Here is a 27,269-nt window from a genome sequence, read left to right on the forward strand (position 1 = left end):
AGAATAGATAGCATCACATGGACTGAAATTCAATGTAGGAAGTCAGTCCAAAAGAGTTGGAAAATTCTCAAATTTTGAAGTCAAAAAGAGAAAATTCCAATGAGGAAAAAAGGAGAGGAGGTTTATCTAAAGCAGTGGTATACAAACATTTTGGATCACATATCCCCATAAGGCAAAGATTTTATACAATATGTTTATTTATAAATCATATACATGTTATGGTTGTTCTAGTAATTAGATACATTATAAAACTTTATGAAATATAAATTTTTATATTATGAGATTTTTAAAAAAGATGAGAAATTTTAAAAAAGATGATCTTCATGGCAGCTGTAGAAAGGAAAAATTGGAGAAGTGAGGAGAGGAGGAAAATTAAAAGGAAAGAAGGAAGGAAATATATTACCCAACTGGAACTGGCCAGTTGGGTTCCCAATGGGGTAGCTATCCACTAGTGGTTGTTTGCACTTCTTTCTCCAATTGGACCATGACTTTGGGAAGGGGATGCTATGACTTCCAAGTGAATTGGGCTGGAGAAATGTGCAAAGTGACCAAGTTTTTTTGCTCCTCTGGAATCATTTGGGTCCAGTGGCAAGATCACAGAAAGGGAATAGATGCTAGAGAGATGGTGTTAAGGCTGAAATGAGAAGACTTGACTACTCACTGGATGTGTGGCGTGAAACAGGAGATGAGGAATTGAAGAGGACAATGAGATTGTGAGAACCTAAGGGACTGAGGATGATGGTGCCCTTTGTAGAAAGGTAGGTTTGTTGAGGGTTAACAGTACGTAAAAATCTGTTATGTATTACACAACCATACCTGCTCAGAATACTTGATTCAATCTGTTTTGCCTAAAATGAAAAGGAGAGAGCCCTTACTCACTGGTGACTGCTTTATAGCCCTTTCTCCCAAAGGCATCTACACAGCTCCAAAGTCAAGAGTTGAGAGTCAAGAACTGGAGAGGGAATTTTCCTATCGATTCTGTTTAAATGCATCTTTTTTTTTTTTTTTTTACTGCTCCTCTTAATCTTTATTTTCAGACTCTTCTACTTCTATCTATTCCACTCCCAAAAATTCTCCATTCATTTATCTTCTTAACTTAGCACTATTAAAGAAAAGGAAGTGCTTTGACTATAGAGAAACTTGCAAAAAAATTTAGTAAGACTGATCATGTTTTGTTACCTCTACATATATAGTGGTACTAAATGCTATTTGTAAAAATAAATCTACCATGCAGAAACAAACCAACCATTTCTTTGATACTTAAAACAGGATGTTTGAGGCTGGCAATTTGTCTGTTCCTGCCTCCAAATGAGAAGTGAGCATCTATAAACTTTTCAAATTTACGTAGAAATCTAGAGATATCATTCTGAGACTGAGATACTTCCTTATGGAATTCACGGTCAGCTGTGGTTTTTAAGACTTTCAAAGGAGCCAAGAATTTATTGGAGGAATCTCAGCCTATGGGAAACATCAGTTTAGGGAATGCCTGATGTGAAAGTTCTCTCCCACTACTGCCCGTGATGAGCAACTCGTTTAAGTCTTGGAGAGATTCCCAGGTCACTGAGAGGTTAAGCGATTTGTTCATGGACACAAGGTTAGTGTATCAGAGGCAGGGCCTAAGTCCAGGTCTTTCTGAAGGCCGAATGAGATGACACGGACATAATGTCCTTGTGTAGCAGTACCATAATTGTAGGGCTGAAAGGTACTCTCTCTGCTGACCTAAGCCAATCTTCTTTTTTAAATGGGGAAACCTCTAAAAAGTGATCAGTCACACTATATAGTTAGCTTGGGGTAGAGCTGAGTACAGATTCAAGTCTGATAACTTACAGTACAACTTCACATAGTAAGGAGAAGATAAATCTTATAATATTTGAGAGGATGAGACAATTTCTTTCTTTTTTTGTTCCTCCAATGTGAAACTGTAACAGATCGACAGAGACTATTTAGAAGTACCAGAGGACATATACTATTGATATTCTTTCCCTGATCTTCCAGATACTAACTTTGGGATGCTATGCATATTAGAAGGATCCCTACCTCACCTCCTTCCCAGATCAATTTTAAAATAATTTGTTCACAAAGAAATGCTAGATTTTCTCCTCTACTTCTCCCCAAAGAGCACCAGAGGTTTAAATATCAGCCTTTCCTGCCATGGAGGGCTCTAAAACTGCAGGTAAGATTAGAATTTTCATATCCTCTAATCCTCCTGCTTACCTCCTTAGCAAATGGGAGTTACCCCTGAGTCCCAAAGTCCTCTTGGACTTTGCTTACTCATTTTTTAATCTTAGAATATATAAAGATCGCAATGACTATGTTGCCCAGACCATTCCAGCTGATAAGAAGTATGAAGGTATATGATCAGACAATATTATTCCAGGAAGTCACTGCAATTAATCATCTTGCATTTCTTATTTTTTTTTTTTACTACATTAAAAAATTAATTTAAAAAATGTTTTTAGATCCAACTTGATTAAATGGGCATATAGTGTAAGTGGGTTAATGCCGGAGTTATTGTCAGTAATGAATCTCTAATTTCAATAAAGCAGACTTTAATAAGCCACATAAAAGGTTGAAATCTTCAGATCTCAATTGCAAAATTGTGCTGAGCATGCAAAGGGATAAGGAAGGCAGATTTTTACCTACCCCTTTTATAGCTATCATGTCAGGTTAAATTTCAAGTCACACTCTGGTATACATGATAAAGCTTGTGGAAATCCAGATAACTAGAAAAGATTAGCACAAAGAAAAGGGGGACTGCCATATTGGCTCAAAAAAGCAGTATTTCTACAAAACTGAACTAAAAGATAGTAATCACAGGCAACTACCAAAGGTATTAATTTAATTTATTAGCAGCCCTTCCCTCCCTATTCCTGCATCCCACACCATGTGTTCATGATGTTTCTCCTATGTAATTAGTATCAATTGATTTTAATTTTATGTATTTTATAAACTATTATAAACTGTAACACATACTAATTAAATAATAAAGGGAATAAGAAAGGATCACAAGTATGCTTCACTTTCAAGTAAGTAAACTTTATCTTTAAAAGAAAGTAAATCTGGAGTATGAGATAAAAGTACAATTTTCATTTTCAGAGGAAGTTAGTGGCCACAAGTGCCATACTTGCAATATATGCTTGCAGGACATTATATGTTGCTTTAAGGTTTATGAAGTACTTCCTGTACAGAGATGGTTAAAACTTAATCTTCTAAAGTTTGATTCAACAGAAACCCATTTATTTATTTATTTATTTTTTACTGAGGCAATTGGGATTAAGTGATTTGTCCAGCTAGGAAGAGTTAAGTGTCTGAGACCAGATTTGAACTCAAGTCCTCCTGACTTCAGGGCTGGGGCTCTAGCCACTGTACCACCTAGCTGCCCCTTTAGTTTTAAAGGGAAAAAAAGCATCTAACCAGAATGGTAGGAGATGGAATGTTTTGATGCACTGAGGTTTTAACTGAAAATCCCTCAATGAAATTTTAAAATGTACAAGTCTGTTTACTAAAGCAGGAAATATGTTGAACACAACCAAAAATCTCTTTGATAATGAAAGGGTCACTACGAAAAATAACAATTTCTGCAATACCATAGATAGAAAAGATATAAAAGATTCAGTTAAATTTATAAACTTCATGACATACCCAAAAAGCTACTTTTGTAACAAAAAATGAAAATACCTTGTATTAGTATGCATATGCCTCTCAGCAACATTTCTTTAAAATTTCATTTAAGAGTTTGGGTTCGTTGGACTGCAGTTATTCAAATAATGCCATAGACTCATACATTGATAGAAACATGAATTCACTTACCTAAACGATGAAATCCAAAAGTGAATCTTTTGGTTGGTGATTTTGAAGAAAGCCATAAAGCAAGCAGGGTAAGTATGATAGCACTGAGGTCAGTTAACATATGAAGTGCATCCGTCATGATTGCAAGACTATTTGCAATATAGCCACCTTAACATAAAGTAGGAAAAAAATAAGATTGAGTAAGTCAATAACCAATAACAGATTAGTAAACTAGAAATATTAAACTTTGCAAGGTCTCAAAGAATCTAATTAAAGGTCTGAATGTAGAGCATAGACTCCTTCAAATCACAGGCTAACTTTTATTTTTGTCTTCATAATCGCACTACTGGTGCCTTGTATCCAGGAGATGTTTTTAAATGTTTAACTGTATAGCCCTACTGCAAATAAATGTTCACTGTAGTGGTACTGTCAATTCCTCTTTCTAATCTACAAGATGTAAATTCCCAAACCACAAAGTTCAAGTGAACTGTTTTGCCTATATGCACATGCCATATTATAATAGATAAAAAGACGTTATATCATGTAGTAACACTTTTCAACAAAAGGAAAATGAATTTTATAAATATTACATTATCCTGAATACATAGGATATTTTGAAATTTATTCTTACAAAAAAAAAATACTAGCATTAAAGAGACTCACTTTAAGGACTTATCAGACCCCTTCATTTTGGTTAAACCTTGATTTTGGTTATTAATTTTTTAATTGATGCCTTCTTTTCATTATATTCATTTGAGTATACATCTCCTTCACCAAACTACCAAGTCTTCTCAGTTCAGTACAAAACAAGAGGATCGAACAGTTTATTTGCTACTACTTACCCATTGTCTAACACATCTATAATGAAGGCTCTGGTAATGAAGAGAGAAACTTGCATATAGTAAGCAGAAGAAAGGTACACTGATACACTGTTGGTAGAGTTATAAATTGATCTAAGCATTGAAAAAAGTCATTTGTGATTATGCTCAAAAACAACAAAAACAACTGACTTGGACCCAAATTCCCATTGCTGAGCATATGAGAGGTCCTATATCTTACAAGATAATCACTTTTTGAGGTAGGAAGGAACCAGAAAAACAGTAGGTGTCCTTTGATTAACAAATGGTTACATGAATGAGATATTAATATGCAATAAAATTGCCCAGATGGCATCAATTAAGAGAGTTTTTTTTCCATAACAATGGAGAAAAAAAATCATTTCTTCATATGAACATAAAAAATTGGTGAGAGAAGAATTCAAATACATACTGCCCTTTGAATTCAATCCCAACTATAGGAAGACCTGACGATATATAAAGACAAGATGAATTTAGAGAAATATAGTTAGACTTGTAGGAATTAATGCAGGAAGAAGTAACCAGAACCAGGAATTATAAACATAATGAGTATAAGGTAAAAGGAAAGAATAAAATGCAAATGAACATTGAGAAAGCAAGCCTACTCACAGAGGAGAGAGAAAATGCATCTCCTAGTCACTGCAGGTGGGAGACTGTGGGTGTGAAATATTGTGTAGGCTAAACCTCATATAGACAATCTGTGGGCTGCCAATGTATATATGGGAATTTTTAATAGTAAACTATTATTCAACTCTCACTTTCTGAAACATAGGACTAGCCCCATAGCACTAGAAAATAGTTGATAAGTCATCTAAATCTATGTCTTTCCTAAAATCAGAAAGACGCTAAAACTTTCTTAAAAAGTGCTACTCATGTGTCAAAATAAGATGTTTGAGACAATTCTATGACCTTTTTGGGTAAAGTAGTACCTTGTAAAAAAAAAGAGCTACACTCATTCCTCAGACTATGTATAAAACTTGATTCCAAGGTTCCAACTAATTGACAAGAGTCAAGTATTTCAGAATTGAAATTATGAGAATGGCTGGAAAAAATTTCACTATTACCAGACATATATCATACACATCATGTTTCATGACATGTGAAAATGAAATCCCTTTCATGTGTGTGAAAGTGAAGCATCTTTTCCCCCACTTAGCAAAATTATCTTTGAGGGACAACATTTAGCACAGTACTTGGCACAAAGGCATTTAATAAATATTTACTGACTAGAAAGACTGCAGCTACATTGAATGGCTGTGTAAAACACTGAACAGAATGCTCCCCAAATGAATAGAATGCACAAAACACCAGGATACCTACTGCTATCAGAGGATAAGCTATAGAAACCTTTTCTAATAGAAAAGTTCACCAAAATAGATCTTCAGAGTCCCTTATTGATTAAATTATTTCCCAGGTGGCTAGTGGACCGGGAGTCAAGAAAATTTGAGTTCGTAAATCCAGCCTCAAACACATGATGTGTGATTCTAGGATCTGTCCTAGTTCGTTCATTAATAAAATGGGGGTGACGGTATTATCTACCTTCTCCAAGGTTCTTTTGAGGGTAATAGAGGTATTTGTTTAAAAAAAAAAAAGCTATATAAATAATATAGCTATCATTAACAATATTAATATCTAATTAATGTTTATTGATAAGCTATTAATTTAAGAGGATCAATCTCTTGAATAATTAATCAGTCCATGCAATTATTACTTTATATTTACTTCAAAGGGTTCTGGTGATTCCCTAGACAGAAGATACTACCGTAATCAGGGTGTGGTGGAAGTGGTTTCTAACCCTGGCTCTGCTATTTTCTAGCAGTGGAATAGGATTAGATGATTTCTAAAATTCCTTCTATTTCTAGTTTATAATTCTGCCACTATTAAAGTCAAATGACTTCCTGCAACACCAATCCTTCTATGTAGAGATTTTTTTTTCATCCGACAGGGTTCTTATAATTCAGTTACAGAAATGAGTGTCTGAGAATCATTTATTATCTAAAATATTTTTCAGTTTGCAGAAATTAACTTTTAACTTTATCTTTAAACAGAAAAAAAAAAGGTGACCGATACAACTCAGTTAAAAAGGTCTTAATCTTTTTCATTTGAAATTTAGGTTCCTCACTTTTGAGGCACTTAGGTTGGTGTGTACATCAGAAAGCAGTAACTTTGATGATTAGAAAACTATTTCCCTTGGGGGGGGGAGGGGGCATTAAATCTCAAGTCATGAGTATCTAGCGTTCTAGATTGTCTTTCCCGGGAGGCAGAAGAGAAAATGCCCATAACACAACTCACCCACAAGTTCACCAATCATGAAGAGCAGGTAAAGAACCCCAGCTATGGTAAGCCTGGTTTTCACCTTCCTAAGTTTCAGCAACTCTCTCTGTTTCCGGCAATTGTCACAAGGGTCTACTTTGAAACCCAGCTGGCTGTTGGGCAAAGGAACATCCTGATCCAGTAAGGAATCATCGTCTCCCTGGAAGGCCAGGTGAGTCCCATTAATAGTTTCTGGCGTTTCTAGGCCATCATCAGCAACCACAACTCGGAGCTTATTAAACCTGGGGAAATCTTCATCCCCTACTTCATCCGAGAAGTCAAAGGCGCTAGTATCATTCAGAAACGGGGGCGTATCATCTTTTTTCCACCAGGACTTGAGACGGTTCCATACATTGGCTCGGGCCATGGCTGAAGAGATGGCTGGTAAATCTGTCGGCTCTGGACTTCACACAGCCTGGAGCTTCCAGTCACCAAGTTCCCTTTACTTGGAAAGAGATTTCTGGGCGGAGCACGTCCGTTTGTTTTTTCCCATCCTAGGAAAAAAGGAGTTAAATAAAAATTAAATGTTTGCTATCTTTGGCTTTCGTTTACACCCCAGCTGGGACCCTCCGTCTCAGTTAACCTGGGCCGACTCTTGCTCTATGCTCACCCCAGCGGGAGGAGAGTTAGGGGGGTTCGGGAGCCCGCAAAGTTGGGGCGCTGGCGGGGGCCAGGCGAGACTGGGAGAGACGGGGCAGAATTCGGGCAGCAGGAGCAGGGCAAAGGCTCCCACACGGAGCCGGGACCGCCGACTTCCGACGCAACTGGAGCACGAACGTCAGGCGCAGAACACGAGCCCGCGGACGGACGGGACGAGGGCGCGGGACTCTCCGCGGAACCCGAGCCCATACACAAGCGTGGGAGACGAACCCCGGAGGGGGCAGCAGCCCAGGCAGCAGGCGCCGGGCTCCGAGGGGAGGCTTCCCCATCGGCACACAAGGACGCCGGCGCCGCGCACTCACCTGCAGCCCGCCCGCCCGCTCACGCTCCGGGACAGAGCATAGAACGCCCGGGCTGCAGCCTCCCTTATGCAGGCGCGAGGGGCCGAGCCCGCTCGCCCTGGCGGGTCCTCCCTCCTCCCCGGGGAGTCTCATCATCGGTGAAGTCGGGCCAGATACCTGGGTCGCTGGCGCGGCGAAGCCTCCTGCCCGACGCCTGCCGGGGAGCCTCCGCGCAGGGGAGAACTCATCTCCCCGGCCCGCCTCGGCCCGCCGCGCTGCGCTGCGCTCCGCCCCTCTGCAGCAAGGTCAGCCTGGCGCGCCTGGCTTCTTTACCCTGCTCCGGGCAGGAGGAGCGCGGAGAGTGGGAGAGAGAGCCAGGGGCGGGGAAGGCGGCCGCACGGATCCGGGCGCCGGCTCCTCCGGCGGCGTCCGACGGCTTTGGCGCTAGCGCAGCCTCCCACACCGAGGGCGCCTCCTGCGCTCCTGGGTGTCCCCACCCCCTCCGCCTCCGCGAGGGGCAGCGCGCGTGCGCCGGAGCCGCGAAACCAGAGCCGCACGAGAAAGGGAGGGGTCCGCACGAGAACTGGCCGGGGGACCGCTGGGCGGGGGCCGAGAGCGCGCGAGAGCGGGGGCCCTCTTCCTGCAGTCCCCGAGGCACGCGCGCTCACGCTGGGGCAGCGCGCGCACAGTCGGGCGCCTTCCCGCCCCGCCCGCTCGCCCGCAGGGTCCCTAGCTCCCGGACTCCGGGGTCCTAAGCTGCGCGTCTCAGCTCCTTGCAATAGGGCTACTGCGGCCCCGGGGCACGGCCTCCCCCTGCTCCTGCGCCCGCCGCGGGCGAGGCTGTCGCCGCCGACCCTTCGGACCAGCCGGGACGCCCTTTCGGGGGAGAAGGGAGAAGAGTCGGTGTCTTCTTCTGTGTTCTCTCGGCCCGTTCCGTGGCTGCCGAAGCAGGCGGCCTCTTCTGCGTCCGCTCTGGCCCGAGCCGCGGGCAGCCGCGGAGGGGAGCCGCGTCCGCGCAGTCTCGGGCCTGATTCCTGCAGCGCCGTGCCTAAACTGCCCGGATCAGCACAAGTCCCAAACCGCGTCTCCGTAACTGGGGGCCTGTAACTGCCCGGGCCGGACGAGCCGGCAGAAGTCGTGTCGAGCTAAGGGAGAAGGGACCTGACTTAGGGTGCCCGCAATTCTTGGCCCCTGGGTTAGGCTGTTCACCCTTCTTTGCAGCATCCGGGAATCTCTTGTAAGAAACGATTTCACAAATCAAAGCAGGAGGCAGCTGCCCACTTCGACAGCAGCCTCTCTGTTCCCCATCTGTGTGACTCTGGGCAAGTCATTTTACCTCCCCATTTTCTCTCTGCTTCCTTGCGGACAAAACCTCTGAATACCCAGATGTAGGAAGCAAGGATCCCGCATCTCTCCCGCTGACACGCAAATGTACCGTGTAGGTGCCTGGATACAGGATAGCCTTTATTTGGTCCCCATTGCTGCACCCCCAACCTCCTAAACTACATGAGATCCCAAGGACTTAGACAGAAACATGTGAAATATTCAAATAACTTGTTCGAGTCCCTCAAGGGGGTAAACACTTTTGGGAGCTAATGAACAATCCTATTCACGTAGATCATTCATGCTGAACCACCTCTCTAAGAAACAGCAGGAAGCTTAGGCCGGGTCCAGAGCTTTCCTATCTGACCTTGCCACCTGCTCTATACCATGACTTGGTTTTTGTTCTCCAGCAGCAGAGAAAATTTCTTCTAAGCAGGTGAACTCTCGAACTTTGGAACTCTTGAACTTGATTACCACATGATTAACCCCTCAAAAGCTGGAGAAACGGAAACTCAAGCTCTTTCTTCTCAGTCAAATACAGCTTGGCCACTGCCATGTGCTTCTTTAGGAATTCTGTTAATGCTTTGGCTGCTGCCAATATCTTAAGCATGTAAAGTTGAGTCTCAAAAACTGGTGTCTGATCTATATTCATAAAGGCAGAAAGAGCCTGATATTCGAAGTCCAGAAACCTCAGGCAAACACACTCCTTCCCCTTAGAATGAAGATCTGCTCCCAAAGGGCTGTCAAACTGCATACCCTTTGACCCAGCAGTGTTTCTACTGGGCCCGTATCACAAAGAGATCTTAAAGGAAGGAAAGGGACCCACATGTGCAAAAATGTTTGTGGCAGCCCTGTTTGTAGTGGCCAGAAACTGGAAACTGAATGCAATTACGGCATATTAATGTAATGGAATATTGTTGTCCTATAAAAAATGATCAGCAGGATGATTTCAGAGAGGCCTGGAGAGATTTACATGAACTGATGATAAGTAAAATGTGTAGAACCAGGAAAACATTATACACAGCAACAATAAGATTATGTAATGATCAACTCCAATGGATTTGGCCCTTTTCAATAGTGAGATGATTCAGTCCAATTCCAAAAGACTTGGGTTGGAGAGAGCCTTTGCATCCAGAAAGAGGACTGTTGGGAATGAATGTAGATCATAATATAGTATTTTCACCTTTTTTTTTTTTTTTTTTTTTTTGGTTATTTGCTTGTTTTTTTCCTCTCTTTTTTCCCTTTTTGATCTGATTTTTCTTGTGCAGCAGGATAAATAAGAAAATATATTTAGAAAAATTGCACATATTTCATTGCATATATTATTGGATTGCTTGCTGCCTAGGGGAAGGGAAGAGAAGGGGAAGGAGAAAAATATGGAACACAAGGTTTTTCAAGGGTGAATATTGAAAACTATTTTTGCATGTATTTTGAAAAATTAAAACAATTATTAAAAAAAGAGAGAGAATGAAAATCTTCCCTACTCTATTGGGACCTGGAAGTCTAAGGGCTAGAAAGTTAAATAAGACAGGTTTGCTTTATAGAGCAGAGTGAGGGGGTAACTTTTCTAGTAACAAACAGATAATTCCCCATCCCCATTCACAGTTACCAGACTGTAGTCTGACTACACTGACTTGTGTTACAAGTCAATGAGAAACAGAGGAGTATCCTATGTCCTTTCTGCAAAGTTCAAGGGTTCATGCTGACCTTCCATTGAAGATATATTTCAGATGCTGCTTGGGAAAACTCATCACAAGGTTTCCCCTGTTCACCCCCATAAATGAGCTCCTAAGAAAACCAGTACTCCTATTCAGGGATTATGAACTTTTCCCTAATTGTAGATATAGAATCACACACACATACCTGACTTCAGAAAACCAGTGCAGATTAGGTAACTTTGTGAGTCAACATCTTCTCAAAACTATAGCTCATCAAACCATAATGACATATTTCCTTTTCTAGACCAATCAGAGGGTACATTAGCTAAAGCTAAAGATGTTTAATAAAGTACCATAGCAACATAAATGACAATAATCTTCATCTATAAAAGGGTAGATAATCCCACAGGTTATCCTACCGTCTGTGAGGATAGAACAGTGCTTATTACTTTACAAATGTTTATTTGCTTGACAAAGAGGATTTAGCTTTTGTAGTAGAAACTCCAAGAGTTTATCCAGTACTGGCAATTCAAATGAACTCTCAAACTGAGATGAAATCTCATTTTTGGTTTCTCTAAAAGTTGCTCAGGGTCCCTCAGTCTAATCTCTCATCTGAATTATGATCTAAAATTTCTTTTATTAGAAGGGAAGCAATAAACTGGGAAAACATCTTTACAGCTAAAGGTTCTGATAAAAGCCTCATTTCCAAAATATATAGAGAAATGACTCAAATTTATAAGAAATCAAGTCAGTTCTCCAATTGGTCAAAGGATATGAACAGACAATTTTCAGATGATGAAATTGAAACTATTTCTACCCATATGAAAAGGTGTTCCAAATCATTATTGATCAGAGAAATGAAATTAAGACAACTCTGAGATAACCATTACACACCTCTCAGATTGGTTAAGATGACAGGAAAAGATAGTGATGAATGTTGGAGATGTGGGGAAACTGGGACACTGATGCATTGTTGGTGGAGTTGTGAACGGATCCAGCCATTCTGGAGAGCAATTTGGAACTATGCCCAAAAAGTTATCAAACTGTGCATACCCTGTGATCCAGCAGTATTACTATTGGGCTTATATGCCAAAGAGATCTTATAGGAGGGAAAGGTGCAAGAATGTTTGTGGCAGCCCTTTTTGTAGTGGCTAGAAACTTGAAAATGAATGGATGCCCATCAATTGGAGAATGGTTGGGTAAATTGTGGTATATGAATCTTATGGAATATTATTGTTCTGTAAGAAATGACCAGAGGTTGAATACAGAGAGATTTAGAGAGACTTACATGAACTGATGCTAAGTGAAATGAGCAGAACCAGAAGATCATTATACATTTCAACAACAATACTCTATGAGGATCAATTCTGATGAACGTGGCCCTCTTCAACAATGACAGGATCCAAATCAGTTCCAATTGATCAGTGATGAACAGAACCAGCTACACCCAGTGAAAGAACACTGGGAAATGAGTGTGGACCACAACATAGCATTTATACTCTTTCTGTTATTGTTTGTTTGCATTTATGTTTTTCTTCCCAGGTTATTTTTATCTTCTTTCTAAATCCGATTTTTCTTGTGTAGCAGGACAACTGTATACATATGTATACACATATTGTATTTAACATATACTTTAACATATTTAACATGTATGGGAATACCTGCCATCTAGGGGAGAGGGTGGAGGGAAGGAGAGGAAAAGTTGGAACAGAAGTTTTTGCAAGGGTCAATGCTAAAAAATTAGCCATGCAAATGTTTTGTCAATAAAAAAAATTTCTTTTAAATTTCTAGCTTATCAATATTTTCCCTTCAATCATCCTGAGACTTTCACTTAGCAAAACTGCAAAAGAGATGGGAGTGAGATTTTTTTCACTCCTCCAAATGTTCCTGGTTGATAACAAATCAACTCAGAAGCAAAACTGGAAAGGAATCAGTGGCAACTTAGGTCATTTTCTACTAGCAACCCAAATTCCTTGATTCTCCACATAGTCTAAGCATTTAATCTATACTTTAGCAGGGCAAACTCCTATGAATTCAATATTGATCACATTTACCATATCTGGACACACATAGTTTAATTTAACATTAAAGATGAAATATAAACATCTATTTTGTTCCTGGACCCTAAATTAGGCTACAGGACTTTCCCGTATATATTGTCTCCCTCATTAAAGTGGGAAATCCTTGAAAAGAGGGACTAGCTAACTTTTCTATTTCTATCTTCAGCTCTTAGCACTGTGCTTTGCATATAGGTAAGTGCTTGATAAATTTTTCATTCATTCAAAACTAAACTAATTTACCTGGAAAATGTCTCTGTGTGTGTGTGTGTGTGTGAGAGAGAGAGGGGGAAGGGAGGGAGGAAGGAGGGAAGGAGGAAGGAAAGAAAGGAAAGAGGGAGGGAGAGAGAGAGAAAGAGAGAGAGAGAGAGAGATGATGGTGGTGGTGGTGGTGGTACAGAACAGACTTTCAATTTCTAGCAACATAGTGGACTCCAGGTATGACATATTTGTCATACCTCCAGCAATGTGTGTTTCAGCAACTGTATAGTCTTGGAGAATTGCTGAAAATGAAATGCTTGCTGTATAACATCCACAAAATTAATGAATGAATCCAGTTCTTCCTGAAGTTAGTTTGTGCTCTCTCTGATGTTTTAGAAGGCAACTTGGGATATTGCAATGTCTCAGGAATATTTTAGTTATTTAGCCCAGATGGATTACATACTAGACTACTGAAAGAGTTACGAGGTATGAGTACTAAGCCTCCATGGGTGATCTTTGTAAGATTGTGGAAAATGGTAAAAGTACCAATGGATTAGAGAAGGCAGATGTCCTGGTTTTCAAAAAGTAAATAGAATGTAATCTTTTTTGCAGGCTTCTGATTTGGACAAGTGGGAAAATTCTGGAAAATCCTCAGGGTATATTGATAGAGAACCAGTCTTGAAAGACCTGCTTTCTAATAATACTTACTGGCCATGTGATTATAAGCAAGTCATTCAGCCTCTCATTACTCCCAGAAAACAGTCCAAAAGGCTATATAAGTGAAAGAATAGATGTTGGTCTATATTGGTTGTAGAAAATTCCTTACTACAAATTCCCTATATCAGTGTAATCATAGGTCCAATTCTAAAAAAGTAAAAAAGAAAAAATGATTCTAGAATGCAGTATTTTTTAAAGTGTATTTTAATTTTCATATGAGTAAAAATTGAGTTTTATTCTGTCTTATCTCTCCAAAATAAAAACAAGATCCTTGTAACAAATATACACAGTTAAGTAAAACAAATTCCCAGAATGAGCATGTCTAATTCTTCACCATTTTGAATCCATAACTTTTTAGTCAGGAAGTAACTATGCTATGTTTCATCATAGATTCTCTGGAATCAGTGCAATGATCAAAGTCTTTGAATATTTTAAAATTGCACAACATGACAAATATGAAAGTATGTTTAAAAGAATTGCACCTATTTAGCCTATATCAGATTGCTTGTTGTTGTGGAGAGGGAGGAGTAAAGGAAGGAGAGAAAAATCTAGAACACAAAGTTTCACAAAAATGAATGTTGAAAACTAATTTTTACCTGTTTTTGGAAAAATAAAATACTGTTTAAAAATAAACTCAAAAGTAAATAAAATAAAATTATTTGTATTTATTATGTTGCAGTTTAATTTTTCTTCCTGGTTCTGTTCACTTAATTCTTCATCAGTTTATACAAGTATTCCTATGTTTCTCTGAAATGGGGAGAGGAATGCCAAAAAAGCTAAAGAAACATTAGGCTACCTTGGGAGGTATAGTTTTCAGGATTAGTGAGGAGATAGAAAAAAAATAGTACATAGTGGCACATAATGGATGTGTGAAAATTGTAGCATATTAACCAATCAAAAATTGTACAAGAAAGGATGAGTTAGTCACACAAAGAAAATATTAACTGATAGAAAGCCTCCATGGTCCATTGCTGGCCATCATCTCATTGAGAGGAAGGCTCCCAGGGTACTGGCTGAACCTCCCCTATAGAAGTGTTACAGGACACAGGATGGGTGGGCCTGCACAAGTTTCCATCTGGATTATTGGGAGAATCACTGACTGATGAGAGCATAAATCTGATGAAGTATTGATAAGCTAAGTGCAGCTAAGTGGTGCAGTGGAGAGCTCACCAGGGCTAGTCATCTTCCTGAATTCCAAGCTGACTGACTAGCTGGATGACCCTGGGTAGGTCACTTAATTCTGTTTGCCTCAATTTTGTCATCCGTAAATGATCCAGAGAAGGAAATGGCAAACTACTGTAGCATCTCTGCCAAGAAAACCCCAAAATGGAGTCATGGAGAGTCAGACACGAATACAAAATTGATAAGCTAGGGTATGTGTAGAGGAAGGCAGCAAGATGTCACAGGCCTCAAGTTGAAATTCGGAGTGATTTTGGAGGTGAAAAAGACAACTTAGGGGGAACATGATAGCTATCAGCAATTATTTAAAAAAACTATCATGAAGAGAGAATAAAATTGTACTGCTTGTTCCTAAATGACAGAACTAGGGATAATGTGTCTAAGCTTAAAAATGGCAAATGTAACAATGAGTGCTATTTGGGAGTGGTGTTTTGTTTCCAGAGATCCTTTTTGCTGGATTTCTTCAGACTAATGCTATAAGGACTATCTGACAGGCATGTAGTTAAGATTCTTCTTCAGTTTGGAATAGGTGATATCTGAGGTCCCTTCTCATTCTAAGATTGTAAATTTATGGCTACCATGATGAACAGGATTGACCATATCATAGAGGCAGTCCCTTATTTGAAATAATTTTTGTTATTGTTGAGATATTTGAGTCATATCTGACTCTTTGTGACTCCTTTTGGGGTTTTCTTGGTAAAGATAATGGAGTCGTTTGCTCTTTCCTTCTCCAGCTCTTTTTATAGAAGAGGCAAACAGGTTAAGTGACTCCCACAGGATCCTACAGATAGTGTCTGAAGTTGGTTTTGAACTCATTGAGATGAATCCTTCTGACACTAGTCTGGCACTATATCCACTGTACCACCAAGCTGCCCAATTTGAAATAATGATGACACATTTATGTTGAGGCCATATATCATCACTTCATAACTATTATAATTACATACACTTCATACTATTACAATAAACCCCATTTTTTAAGGTTCTATGTTTGGTCTCCCTATGGAAGGCCACTCCCCATTATACTCTGTTCTCCACTTAGCCATCAAAGTGATCTTCCTAAAGCAAAGATCTGACCATGTCACTACCCCCAATTGAATAAACCCTACTGGCTTCCTACTTACTACAGGATCATATATAAAATCCACTGAATATTAGTTAATACCTTTCATAATCTAGAGCCCTTCCTACCATTCTGGGTTCCTTAAAACTTAGCTTCCCACTTCACATTCTGTCATCTACTGATACCAGCCTCCTAACTGTTCTCTGAATATCATGTACTCCATGTCATTCACCATATCTGGTGAATATCCCCATGTACCCTCTATCCCATTTCTAGAATTCTCTTCTTTTTCTCTGCCTCCTGGATTTTTTGCTTCCTTCAGGTTTAAACTAAGATTCCATTTTCTGCAGGAATCTTTTTCTCATCCCTCTCAAAGTTAGTGCCTTCCCTCCTAAATCATCCACAATTTATCCTACATATAATTTATTTTTACACAGATGTTTCCTTCATTAGACTTTGATTTCCTTTAGGACAAGGAACTGTCTTTGCCTTTCTTCACCTCCCTAGCACTTAGCACAATATCTGATGGAAAGTGCTTAATAAATAAATTTTTGCCTGACCAACTTGTTTTTTCTACAAGGTTAATGTAACAAAGGCCACTCTCATGAATGATTTTGAGAAGCTTGGTGCTCCATGATTTCTTGGGTTAGAGGATCCATTGATTGTCCTGGTGAATAAAGTCATAACTTCTGAAGAAGTTTCAGCTTCCTTGTATGTAAAACAATTGGTTTGGACTAGAAAATCTCTCGGGTCTTTTCAAGTCCTAAATCTCTCATCCTATGATTCTTTAGCTCAATTAGGCAGCCATTGTAACATGTAAATCATTTAAGTGGCAATATCAGAAGGCCTCCATATATTTCCTGCAATAGATGCCCTGGGATTCTTCTCTCCCATATATGAAAACATTCCAAGCTAAGCCAAGTTTTCTAGAATAATTGGAACCTGCCTTTAGTTTCTCTATTATACTAAAAGGGAAAAAAATAGCCCCCAAAATGCTTCTATAACTTCCCAAGAGAATACCCAAAGAGTACCTGTTTTAAGTGCCTCAGCTTGGGAAATAGGGAAGTCAAGTTATATCTCAGGGGTCCTCAATATTAATTATCCCATTGAACTGATAATTTAAAAAGAAAAACAGAAGTGGGAAGGTTTATGTTATAATTTTAGATGGAATAGGAAATTGGATGCTTTTTTGACAAGTAGTTCTTTTAGGCTTTCACTAAAAGAGAGAAGAATGGTTTTAGATAACTTATCCTATCTTCTTCTTCAGCAAAAGGACTATAACTTTCCCCCTTCTAATAAACCCTTCCCACTGAAATAAACTTTCAGAAAGTTCTATGAGAGAGTGACAATATTGGTCTTCTCAAGACAGACAAAATGGAGTGCTAAGTCCCAAACCCACTCTAAGGTGGTAAGACAAAGTTTTATTCATTCATTTTTCAGTTATGTCTGACTTTCATGACCTCTATTTCCTTCACCAGCTCATTTTACAAATGAAGAAACTGAGGAAAACAAGGTAAAGTGACTTGCCCAGAGTCACCTATCTAGTGTTTGAGGGTGGATTTGAACTCAGAGGCCTAGAGTTCTATCTACTGTGCCACCTAATTTCTCCAAGACAAAGTTACTTAATTGTAATTATTTCTTTGAACAGCTTTTTGACACCAATTAAGCAATTTAAAATGAGGTCAAGTCAAGTTATATCTCAGGGGTCCAGTTCACTGTCCCTCAGACTGTTGGAGAGCTGGACTATAGCAAAAACAAAAACTTTGTTTTGTGGTCCTTTAAATAAAGAAACTTCATAGCCCTGAGTGAGGGGGATAAACGTCCTCAGCTGCTGCATCTGGTCTGCAGGCCGTAGTTTGAGGACCCCTAAATCCTTGACAAGTGGTCAATAGATTGAGAAGCCTATTGTACTTTTAAACTAATTTTTAGGAAAGGTGGAGAGCATATTAAAATCTTTTAAATTCATTTGAAAAAATATTAAGAAATAATATTCTGAAGTCTAAAACTCTTTCCAGACCTTTCCTTTTAGGAAAAATACTTTAAAAGGTCAAGAACAATGGAATAATGATAGTTTCAAAACAATGATAGGGGCGGAGCCAAGATGGCGGAGAAGACACACGCGACTTTCTAAGCTCTTCTCTTACCCTCTTTATCAATATTATATCGAGCCTCAAAAATAGTCTTGACTGCTATAATTCGTAAAGATAAGAAGTAAAACAACTCACCGGCCGAAGAAAATCTGCAGTCTCGCCAAAAAAGGTTGGTTCCGGGGCCAGGGGAGATCGCAGACGGGAGAGAAATGGGTTCCGAGGAGAGTCTCAAACCGAGGGTGAAGGCAAGATCTCAGCACAAGCGCGCAGCCCCAACCCGCAGTACGAGGCTTTTCCTTGGGGCAGTTGTGATCCTGCACGGCAGGAGGACGCAGCCCGGGTTAGCCTCCAATCTGCGCAGGGGGGAGCTCGGCTTGGGGCCATAGAGCTTTTCCAGGGCCGATTTACATCAGGCAGAGACGCTGGGCAGAGTTTGTGGCGGTCTGTGGTCAGCTGCTAATACTCACAGTCCCACAAGAGGCTCCGGCCTGGGCGGTGACACTTTCACCACTTAGTCTCTAGCCGAGGGCAATCGATAATCCACTCAGCCCTACTAAGCAGTTTGATAGCTCGGCCAGTGCTGAATCCACTTCCTGTTGGGGAAGGAAAACTCACCCAGAGCACTCCCATACCTCGGAGCGGAAATCGGTTTACATCTTTCCCTGCTCTGCAGAGGAAGTTGGTAACCCCTGCCTAGAGACCTATCCTAAAGGCTTTAAAACATGAATAAAAAGATGAAAAGAACAATCGACAGCTTCTATGCAGAAAAAGAGCAGGTCAGCAAACCTGAAGAGACCTCAAACAGCAAAAATGCATCAGACTGTCCTCCTTACATGATGCTCTCATAGAAGAGACCATTAAAAGTCTCAAAAGAGAGTTAGAAGATAAATGGGAAAGGAAAAGAAGCCTTACAAGAGAGCAACAACTTCCTGAAATACGAATTGGAAAAGTTAAAAATTCCCAGGAAGTGCAAATTGGTGGAATTGGAAAAATAAAAAATCACAGGAAAGTAAGAATTGTGAATTGGAAAAATAAAGAATTCACTAGAAAGTAGGATCTGTGAATTGAAAAGAAAATAATTCACTAAAAAAAATTAGTGAAATGGAAAAAATTCCACAGACCAAAACAATACATTCAAAAACTCAATTGGACATATACAGAAAGAAGTAAAAAAAGCTAATGAAGAAAATAATTTTAAAATTAGAACTGAACAAATTGAAACTAATGATGCATTGAGACAGCAAGAATCAGTCAAGCAAAACCAAAATGACAAACTGGAAAAACCATGAATTATCTACTTGCTAAAATGACAGACTTGAAAAATAGGTCTAGGAGAGATAATCTGAGGATTATTGGACTTTCCAAAACTATGATGAAAAAAGAGCCTAGATACTATTTTACAAGAAATCATCAAAGAGAACTGCCCAGATGTAATAGAATCAGAAGGTAAAATAGGCATTGAAAGAATTCATCGAACACCTTCTGAAAGAAACCCTAAAATAAAAACCCAAGGAATATTGTGGCAAAATTTCAGAACTATCCAGATTAAGGAAAAAATTTTACAAGCAGCCAAAAAACCATTTAAATACCGAGGTGCCACAATAAGGATCACCCAAGATCTGGCTGCCTCTACATTAAAGGAAAGAAGGGCCTGGAATATGATATTTCGAAAGGCACAAGAACTTGGGATGCAGCCAAGAATAAACTACCCAGCTAAGCTGAGCATTTTCTTCCAGGGAAGAAGATGGACGTTTAATGAAAACAAATGAATTCCATTTGTTTCTGAAGAAAAACCAGAACTAAACAAAAATTTGATCTCAAGAATAGAAACTCAAGAGATGCAGAAAAAGGTAAAAATAACTCTTGAGAATTGTATTTCTGTTGTGGATATACAAAAAAATACATGTAAATTTGATAGTACTGATATAACATAAAAAGGGAAGTAGATATGGAAAAGGGATGATGGCAGAATAAGGTGGGAAGGAGGGATAAAAAGAGGGAAACCACATCCCACAAAGAGGCTAAGGAAACTTATCATATCTGAGGGAATTTGAGAGGGGAGGAACATTGTGTGAATCTTACTCTCATCAGAGTTGGCTCAAAGAAAAAATAATTGACATTTGTTTTAGAGAAAATTCTCTCTCACCTCATTAAAAACGGGGGAGAGGAAAAGGGAAAAGAAAAAGAGTAATAAGGGAAGGAAGGGGGAAAGACTCAAAGTGGGGGAGGGAGGGATTATAAAGAGGATAAGTATCGTGATACAAGAGGGGTACATAAGTTTAAAAGGGGAAAGAGGGTTGGGGAGGGAAAGAATAAGTAAAGCACAATCTGGGGTTATTAGGATGGCAGGAAATACAGATTTAGTAATTCTAACCGTAAATGTGAATGGGATGAACTCCCCCATAAAGAGGAGGCAGATAGCAGACTGGATCAAAAGTCAGAACCCTACAATATGTTGTTTCAAGAAACACATTTAAAGCAGGGGATACATATAGAGTAAAGGTAAAAGGCTGGAGCAAAATCTATTATGCTTCAGGTGAAGTCAAAAAGCAGGGTAGCCATCCTATCTCAGATCAACAAAAGTAAAAATTGATCTAATTAAAAGAGATAAGGAAGGAAACTACATCCTGCTAAAGGGTAGCATAAACAACGAAGCAATATCAATATTAAACATATATGCACCAAGTGGTATGGCATTCAGCTTCCTAAAGGAGAAGTTAAGAGAGTTGCAAGAAGAAATAGACAACAAAACTGTAATAGTAGGAGATCTCAACCTTGCACTCTCAGAATTAGACAAATCAAACCACAAAACAAATAAGAAAGAAATTAAAGAAGTAAATATAATATTAGAAAAATTAGGTATGTTGGATCTTTGGAGAAAATTGAATGGAGATAGAAGAGAATATACTTTCTTCTCAGCAGTTCATGGAACCTATTCAAAAATTGACCATATATTAGGACATAAAGACCTCAAAATTAAATGCAAGAAAGCAGAAATAGTAAATCTTTTTTCAGATCATGATGCAATAAAACTACATTCAACAAAAAGTTAGGGGAAATAGACCAAAAGTAATTGGAAACTAAACAATCTCATCTTAAAGAATGATTGGGTGAAGCAGCAAATTATAGATACAATTAATATTCACTCAAGATAATGACAATGATGAGACATCATACCAAAATTTGTGGGATGCAGCCAAAGCGGTAATAAGAGGGAATTTTATATCCTTAGAGGCTTACTTGAATAAAACAGAAAAGAAAAGATTAATGAATTGGGCTTGCAAACTAAAAAACTAAAAAGACCAAATTAAAAACCCCCAATCAAATACTAAATTGGAAATTCTAAAATTAAAAGGAGAAATTAAAATATTGAAAGTAAAAAAACTATTGAACTAATTAATAAAACTAAGAGTTGGTTCTATGAAAAAGCCAATAAAATAGATAAGCCTTTAGTAAATCTGATTAGAAAAAGGAGGGAGGAAAATGAAATTAGTAGTCTTAAAAATGAAAAGGGAGAACTTTCCACCAATGAAGAGGAAATTGAGAAATAATAAGGAGTTATTTTGCTCAACTTTATGCCAATAAATTTGATAACCTAAGGAAATGGATGACTACCTCCAAAATACAGACTTCCCAGACTAATAGAGGAAGAAGTAAATTGTTTGAATAGTTCCATTTCAGAAAAAGAAATGAACAGGCAATTAAACTAACTCCCTAAGAAAAAAATCCCAGGACCAGATGGATTTACATGTGAATTTTACCAAACATTTAAAGAACAATTTGGCCCAATGCATATAAATTATTTGATAAAATAGGGAATGAAGGAGTCCCACCAAATTCCTTCTATGACACAGACATGGTACTGATACCTAAACCAGGTAGGCTGAAAACAGAAAGAAAAATTATAGACCAATCTCCCTAATGAATATTGATGCTAAAATCTTAAATAAGATATTAGCAAAAAGACTACAGAAAATCATCTCCAAGATAATACACTATGATCAAGTAGGATTTATACCAGGAATGCAGGGCTGGTTCAATATTAGGAAAACTATCAATATAATTGGCCATGTCAATAACCAAATTAACAAAACCATATGATCATCCTCAATAGATGCAGAAAAAGCATTTGATAAAATCCAACATCCATTCCTATTAAAACACTTGAGAGTATAGGAATAAATGGACTTTTCCTTAAAATAATCAGCAGCATCTATTTAAAACCATCAGTAAGCATCATATGTAATGGAGACAAACTGCAACCATTCCCAATAAGATCTGAGGAAACAAGGTTGCCCATATCACCGTTACTTATTTAATATTGTATTAGAAACGCTAGCTATAGCAATAAGAGCTGAGAAAGAGATTAAAGGAATAAGAATAGGCAATGAGGAAGCAAATTATCACTCTTTGCCGATGACATGATGGTATACTTAGAGAACCCCAGCGATTCTGCTAAAAAGTTATTAGAAATAATCCACAACTTTAGCAAAGTTGCTGGTTATAAAATAAACCCACATAAGTCATCAACATTCTTATATATCACTAACAAAATCCAACAGTCAGAGTTACAAAGAGAAATTCCATTTAAAGTAACTACTGATAATATAAAATATTTAGAATCTATCTGCCAAGGGAAAATCAGAAACTTTATGAGCAAAATTACAGACCACTTTTCACACAAATTAAGTCTGATCTAACCAATTGGAAAAATATTAAATGCTCTTGGATAGGGCGAGCAAATATAATAAAGATGACAATATTACTAAACTAATCTATTTATTTAGCTATACCAATCAGACTCCCAAAAACTATTTTAATGACCTAGAAAAAATAACAAACAAAGTTCATATGGAAAACAAAAGGTCCAGAATTTCAAGGGAATTAATAAAAAAATCAAATGATGGTGGCTTAGCTGTACCAGATCTAAAACTATACTATAGAGCAGCAGTTACCAAAACTATTTGGTATTGGCTAAGGAATAGATTAGTTGATCAGTGGAATAGATTAGGTTCAAGGGATAAAACAGTCAACAAATATAGCAACCTAGTCTTTGAAAACCCAAAGATCCCAGCTTTTGGGATAAGAACTTACTGTTTGATAAAATTGCTGGGAAAAATTGGAAACTAATATGGCAGAAACTAGGCAATGATCCATACTTAACGCCGTACACCAAGATAAGGTCAAAATGGGTTCATGACCTAGGCATAAAGAATGAAATTATTAATAAATTAGAGGAACATAGGATAGTTTACCTCTCAGACCTGTGGAAGGGGAAGGTTTTTATGACCAAAGCAGAACTAGAGATCATTACTGATCACAAAATAGAAAATTTCGATTATACCAAACTGAAAAGTTTTTGTACAAACAATGATAGGACCAGAGATAGGATCCTCCTAAAGGTTGTTCCCTCTTTCTTCTTCTCCATTCACAAAGGATTCACAAAGACTATCTATATAAAGGAGGCAGCTAGAGACCATTGGTCTAGAGTCAGAAAGACCTGAGTTCAAATCCAGCCTCAGACATTTACTAGCTATGTGTCCCTGGACAAGTAACTTAACCTTTGTTTGCATTGTGTCACAGGAGAAGGAAATGGCCCAACCACCATAGTATTTGTACACCCACAGATAGCACTGGCTTGCTAATAACAATGGGTCATGGACAAGATTCAACAGCAACATTTTAGAAAAAAAACTTTTCAGTCTTTGAGAGGAAAAGGAAAAAATCAAGTAGTAACTATTCTAGAATGAAGGCTCCCTCTCAAACTTTATTTCAGCAAATTGTGACCTTTTCCTCATTCAAGATTCTTCTAAATAAATTATCTTGAGCTAAAGAGTTGTCCAAGGGCCTGAGAGAGAATACAAATAAGGATAGAGAGATTGTCAGTTCTGATAATTCTCTAAATTAGAATTGTGTGAATTTAGAATGTTGATTTGTTTTTTCACTTTCCATTTTATTGATTTGTTGTTGTAGTAGTTGTTTTTACATCACATACATTTGCAAATTATGTTCACTTCCAAAGAAGTCTCTTCTAAAAAGATAGAGCTAGATAAAACTAATTATATAGAGACCTCATCTGATAGTCTGTATTTTTCACAACTGTGAAAAAGTTGTTAGTTTTTTTAATGAATAGAAATTCATTGGGAAAAAAAAAAAAAAAGAAAAGGAGAAAACAAATTTCTTGTAACAAATGTGCAAATAAGCTAACAAATAAGCTAAACCATTTCCTTCAATGGCTATATAGTGTAACCTTTGATTCATAGGGCCAATTGTATGGGGCTCTTCCCTTATTGGAAATTGTTTATTCAATATCCAGGTCTCTGTGAAGGGCAAGTAGAGTTGGAACTGAAGAAAAAAGAAATTTTGGCTTTTCTGATTTCTGGCTTTAAGAGAGAAGATCTGACAATTCCAATCTCTCTTCATATTGCTGAAAGGCAAGAAAAACTCTGGGAAAAAAGTCTATCAAATTCCATCCCAGCTTACTCTATATAGATTTTGGAAAATTACTCTTTGGGTAGGATCTGAGATTCATTCTCTGGATTGGTATGAGTGGGAGGCCTTGTTCACTGTAATGTTTGGCATATGTCCTCATATGTATGCTTTTTCTTATTTCTGTTTATTTGTTGTATTCTATTTGTTGGATATTTGTTATATTCTGTTTGTTGGATAAATGCGTTTATTTACTATTTTCTATGTGTATTCATTATAAAACTGGCATCTGATGGAAAGGGAATTAAGCAGGGAGTATATAGCTTGAAGCATTCCTTCCTTATTAAGGATCAATAATTATTATTCCTTAATAATAATTAATAATAATGTACAGCTTGAACCTAAAAATTACTTCCCCCAAGAGCAAATGATAAGATCCTGAATGGTGGGTGTGGTGGGCAAAGAGAAACTGAAAAATTGATAAAAATTATACCCTAAGGCTGGCAGGAAGAAGGCTTTGATAATCATGTTCAATTTAATTCTGTGATCCCATCCACTGGAGGTAATCCAGTCAGAAATACAAGTTATTTCAAGTTCTTGAGGTTAAATTCTCCTTATAAAACAACTTATAGCCAATACTATAATTACTGCCCTCCTTTGGATCAATCCACCACAACACTCTGCCTTGTAGTGTCTTACCCCTTTCCATGCCATGTGGTATCTCACTTAACTCCACTCTGCTTCCCAACTCTACTTTTCCTCCTTACAACTAATGAACTCTTTTAAGGTATTAAGTCTCTTTTAGGATTTAGCCTGCCAACTAAGGCCATGCCCAAATTTCATGGGGTGGGCCCTTTCTACTGGGCAATTGTGAGTTCCACTGAGGAATTTGTCTTTCATATGTTCTTCTACTCTTTCATATTTACCATTCCTGGTACCTATTATATCCTTCCGTTTTGTCTGTAACCACTTCCCTAAATAAATCTACCTTTTGCCACTGTGAATTCTTCACATACCTGAACCCCAACTTTTGGTGCCAAACCCCACATTATACATCACATCACAGATAAATATAATTGTTAAATAAAGGACCTTTTCCTCCTTCTTATCTCTTTTGGATATAGGCACAGCAGTGGTATAACAGGTCACAGGGCATGTATTGTTTAATAATTTTAGGGGGGTACAATTCCAAACTTTTCCAAAATGAGTGTACCCATTTCATAGATCCACTAAGAGTTCATCAATGTGCCAATTTTCCCATAGCATCTCTAACATTTTTCACTTAACTTCTTTTGTCATCTTTGTCAGTCTTGAAAGTGTGAGATAGATACAGAATGTCAGAATTTCTTTAATTCTCATTTCTCTAATTAGTAGTGATTTGTAATATATATATATATATATATATATTTGTCATGGATACTGAAAACTTGAGGTTTTTTCCTCTTGAAAACTACTTGTTTGTATTCTTAGACAAATTGATCAATTGAGGAATGGCTTATGTTTCTCTAAATGCTAAATCCTTAAAATTGTTTCAGATGGATTTGTGGCTAAAGTGCAGAGTACAATATTAATATTTTTTTCCTTAATAATCTACACAATGCTCCTAGTTCTTACCTTTTAGTGCTAAGCAGAACAACTTTCTCTCTGTTCCACAAGGATTCCTTCAAATGATTAAAGGCAGCTGTGTTTGCTGCCTATGACTTCTATTCCATCTTCCACTCCTTCCTCATCCTAGTCTTCTCTAGGGTAAACTCCTTATTTACTTCAACAAATCTTCACAGATTGTGATCTCCAATATCCTAGGTCTAATATGAACTTTTCCAATCTTTAAAAATAGGAGAAGTGTAAGAAAGGAGAAGCTCTCAAGAGCTGAAAAAAGAGTTGTTTGTCCCTCCCCACCCCCCCACCCCCTTGGCAAGGATTAAAATGAAGATAAGGAACTAATACTAAGGTGCCTCAAAAATTGTTAAGTCAATTGTCTGTGATGATTTAAGTTGAAATCAGAAAACTGTAAGATTTCCCCTTTTTTTCTTATTTTACTTTTGTTTTAGGGTTTTTTTTCCCTTAGAAAATGTAAAATTTTTTTGAAAAAAAAAAATGCCTGAATATGTCTTTGAGAATACAGAGGCAATTAGTGCACCCTTAGTGGCCATATTTCCCGTGTCCTTGTTCTCTGTCCTGATAGATCTGGCAGACAGAAGTGGAAATCTTGGAACCAGCCTTGGTTGCTGAGGTCAATTCCCACATAAATATTAATTTTTTGTTGTTGAATTAAATACTGAACTCTTGTTAACATATTCTTTTCCTTCTTCTAGCCAATCATTTTAAAATTAATTATGACAAGTTAACTAATATACTTAAATCCATTACTGTAACCAGAGCCATATTAGAAATTTCTACTCATAACTAAGTGGTAACATTTAAGAAACATATAAATGCATTTTTTGTTACTTTTGTTTTTAAAAATAAGAAATACTGAAAATTTAGAATAGAAAAAAATTTCAGAACTGACCCCTCATTTACTGATGAAGAAATGGGTTTTTCAAAAGTGAAATAACTTGCCCAAGATTATAAAGTAGATCCAGAAGTAGATTAAGCCCTTCTGACTTCAGGTATAGTACTCTTTCTATTACAAAGTAATACAGTGCTGCA

At 38.1% G+C, this 27,269-nt stretch overlaps 1 protein-coding gene across 1 annotated transcript in view; it reads right to left on the reverse strand.

Annotated features, from left to right (window-relative positions):
* The window catches only part of SLC30A4 (solute carrier family 30 member 4), a 34,700-nt gene extending 26,543 nt beyond the window's left edge, over positions 1-8,157 (reverse strand). Inside the window, exons 1-3 of the mRNA XM_003756105.4 lie at positions 8,078-8,157; positions 6,939-7,453; positions 3,811-3,957 (exon numbers count right to left, since the gene is read on the reverse strand). Of these exons, the coding sequence (XP_003756153.1) occupies positions 3,811-3,957; positions 6,939-7,326 (535 nt within the window). The 5' untranslated portion in view covers positions 7,327-7,453; positions 8,078-8,157. The remainder of the gene's footprint in view (positions 1-3,810; positions 3,958-6,938; positions 7,454-8,077) is intronic.
* Positions 8,158-27,269: the final 19,112 nt, after the last annotated feature.

Source organism: Sarcophilus harrisii, chromosome 2, assembly GCF_902635505.1.
Source record: "Sarcophilus harrisii chromosome 2, mSarHar1.11, whole genome shotgun sequence".
Classification (NCBI taxonomy): Eukaryota; Metazoa; Chordata; class Mammalia; order Dasyuromorphia; family Dasyuridae; genus Sarcophilus; species Sarcophilus harrisii.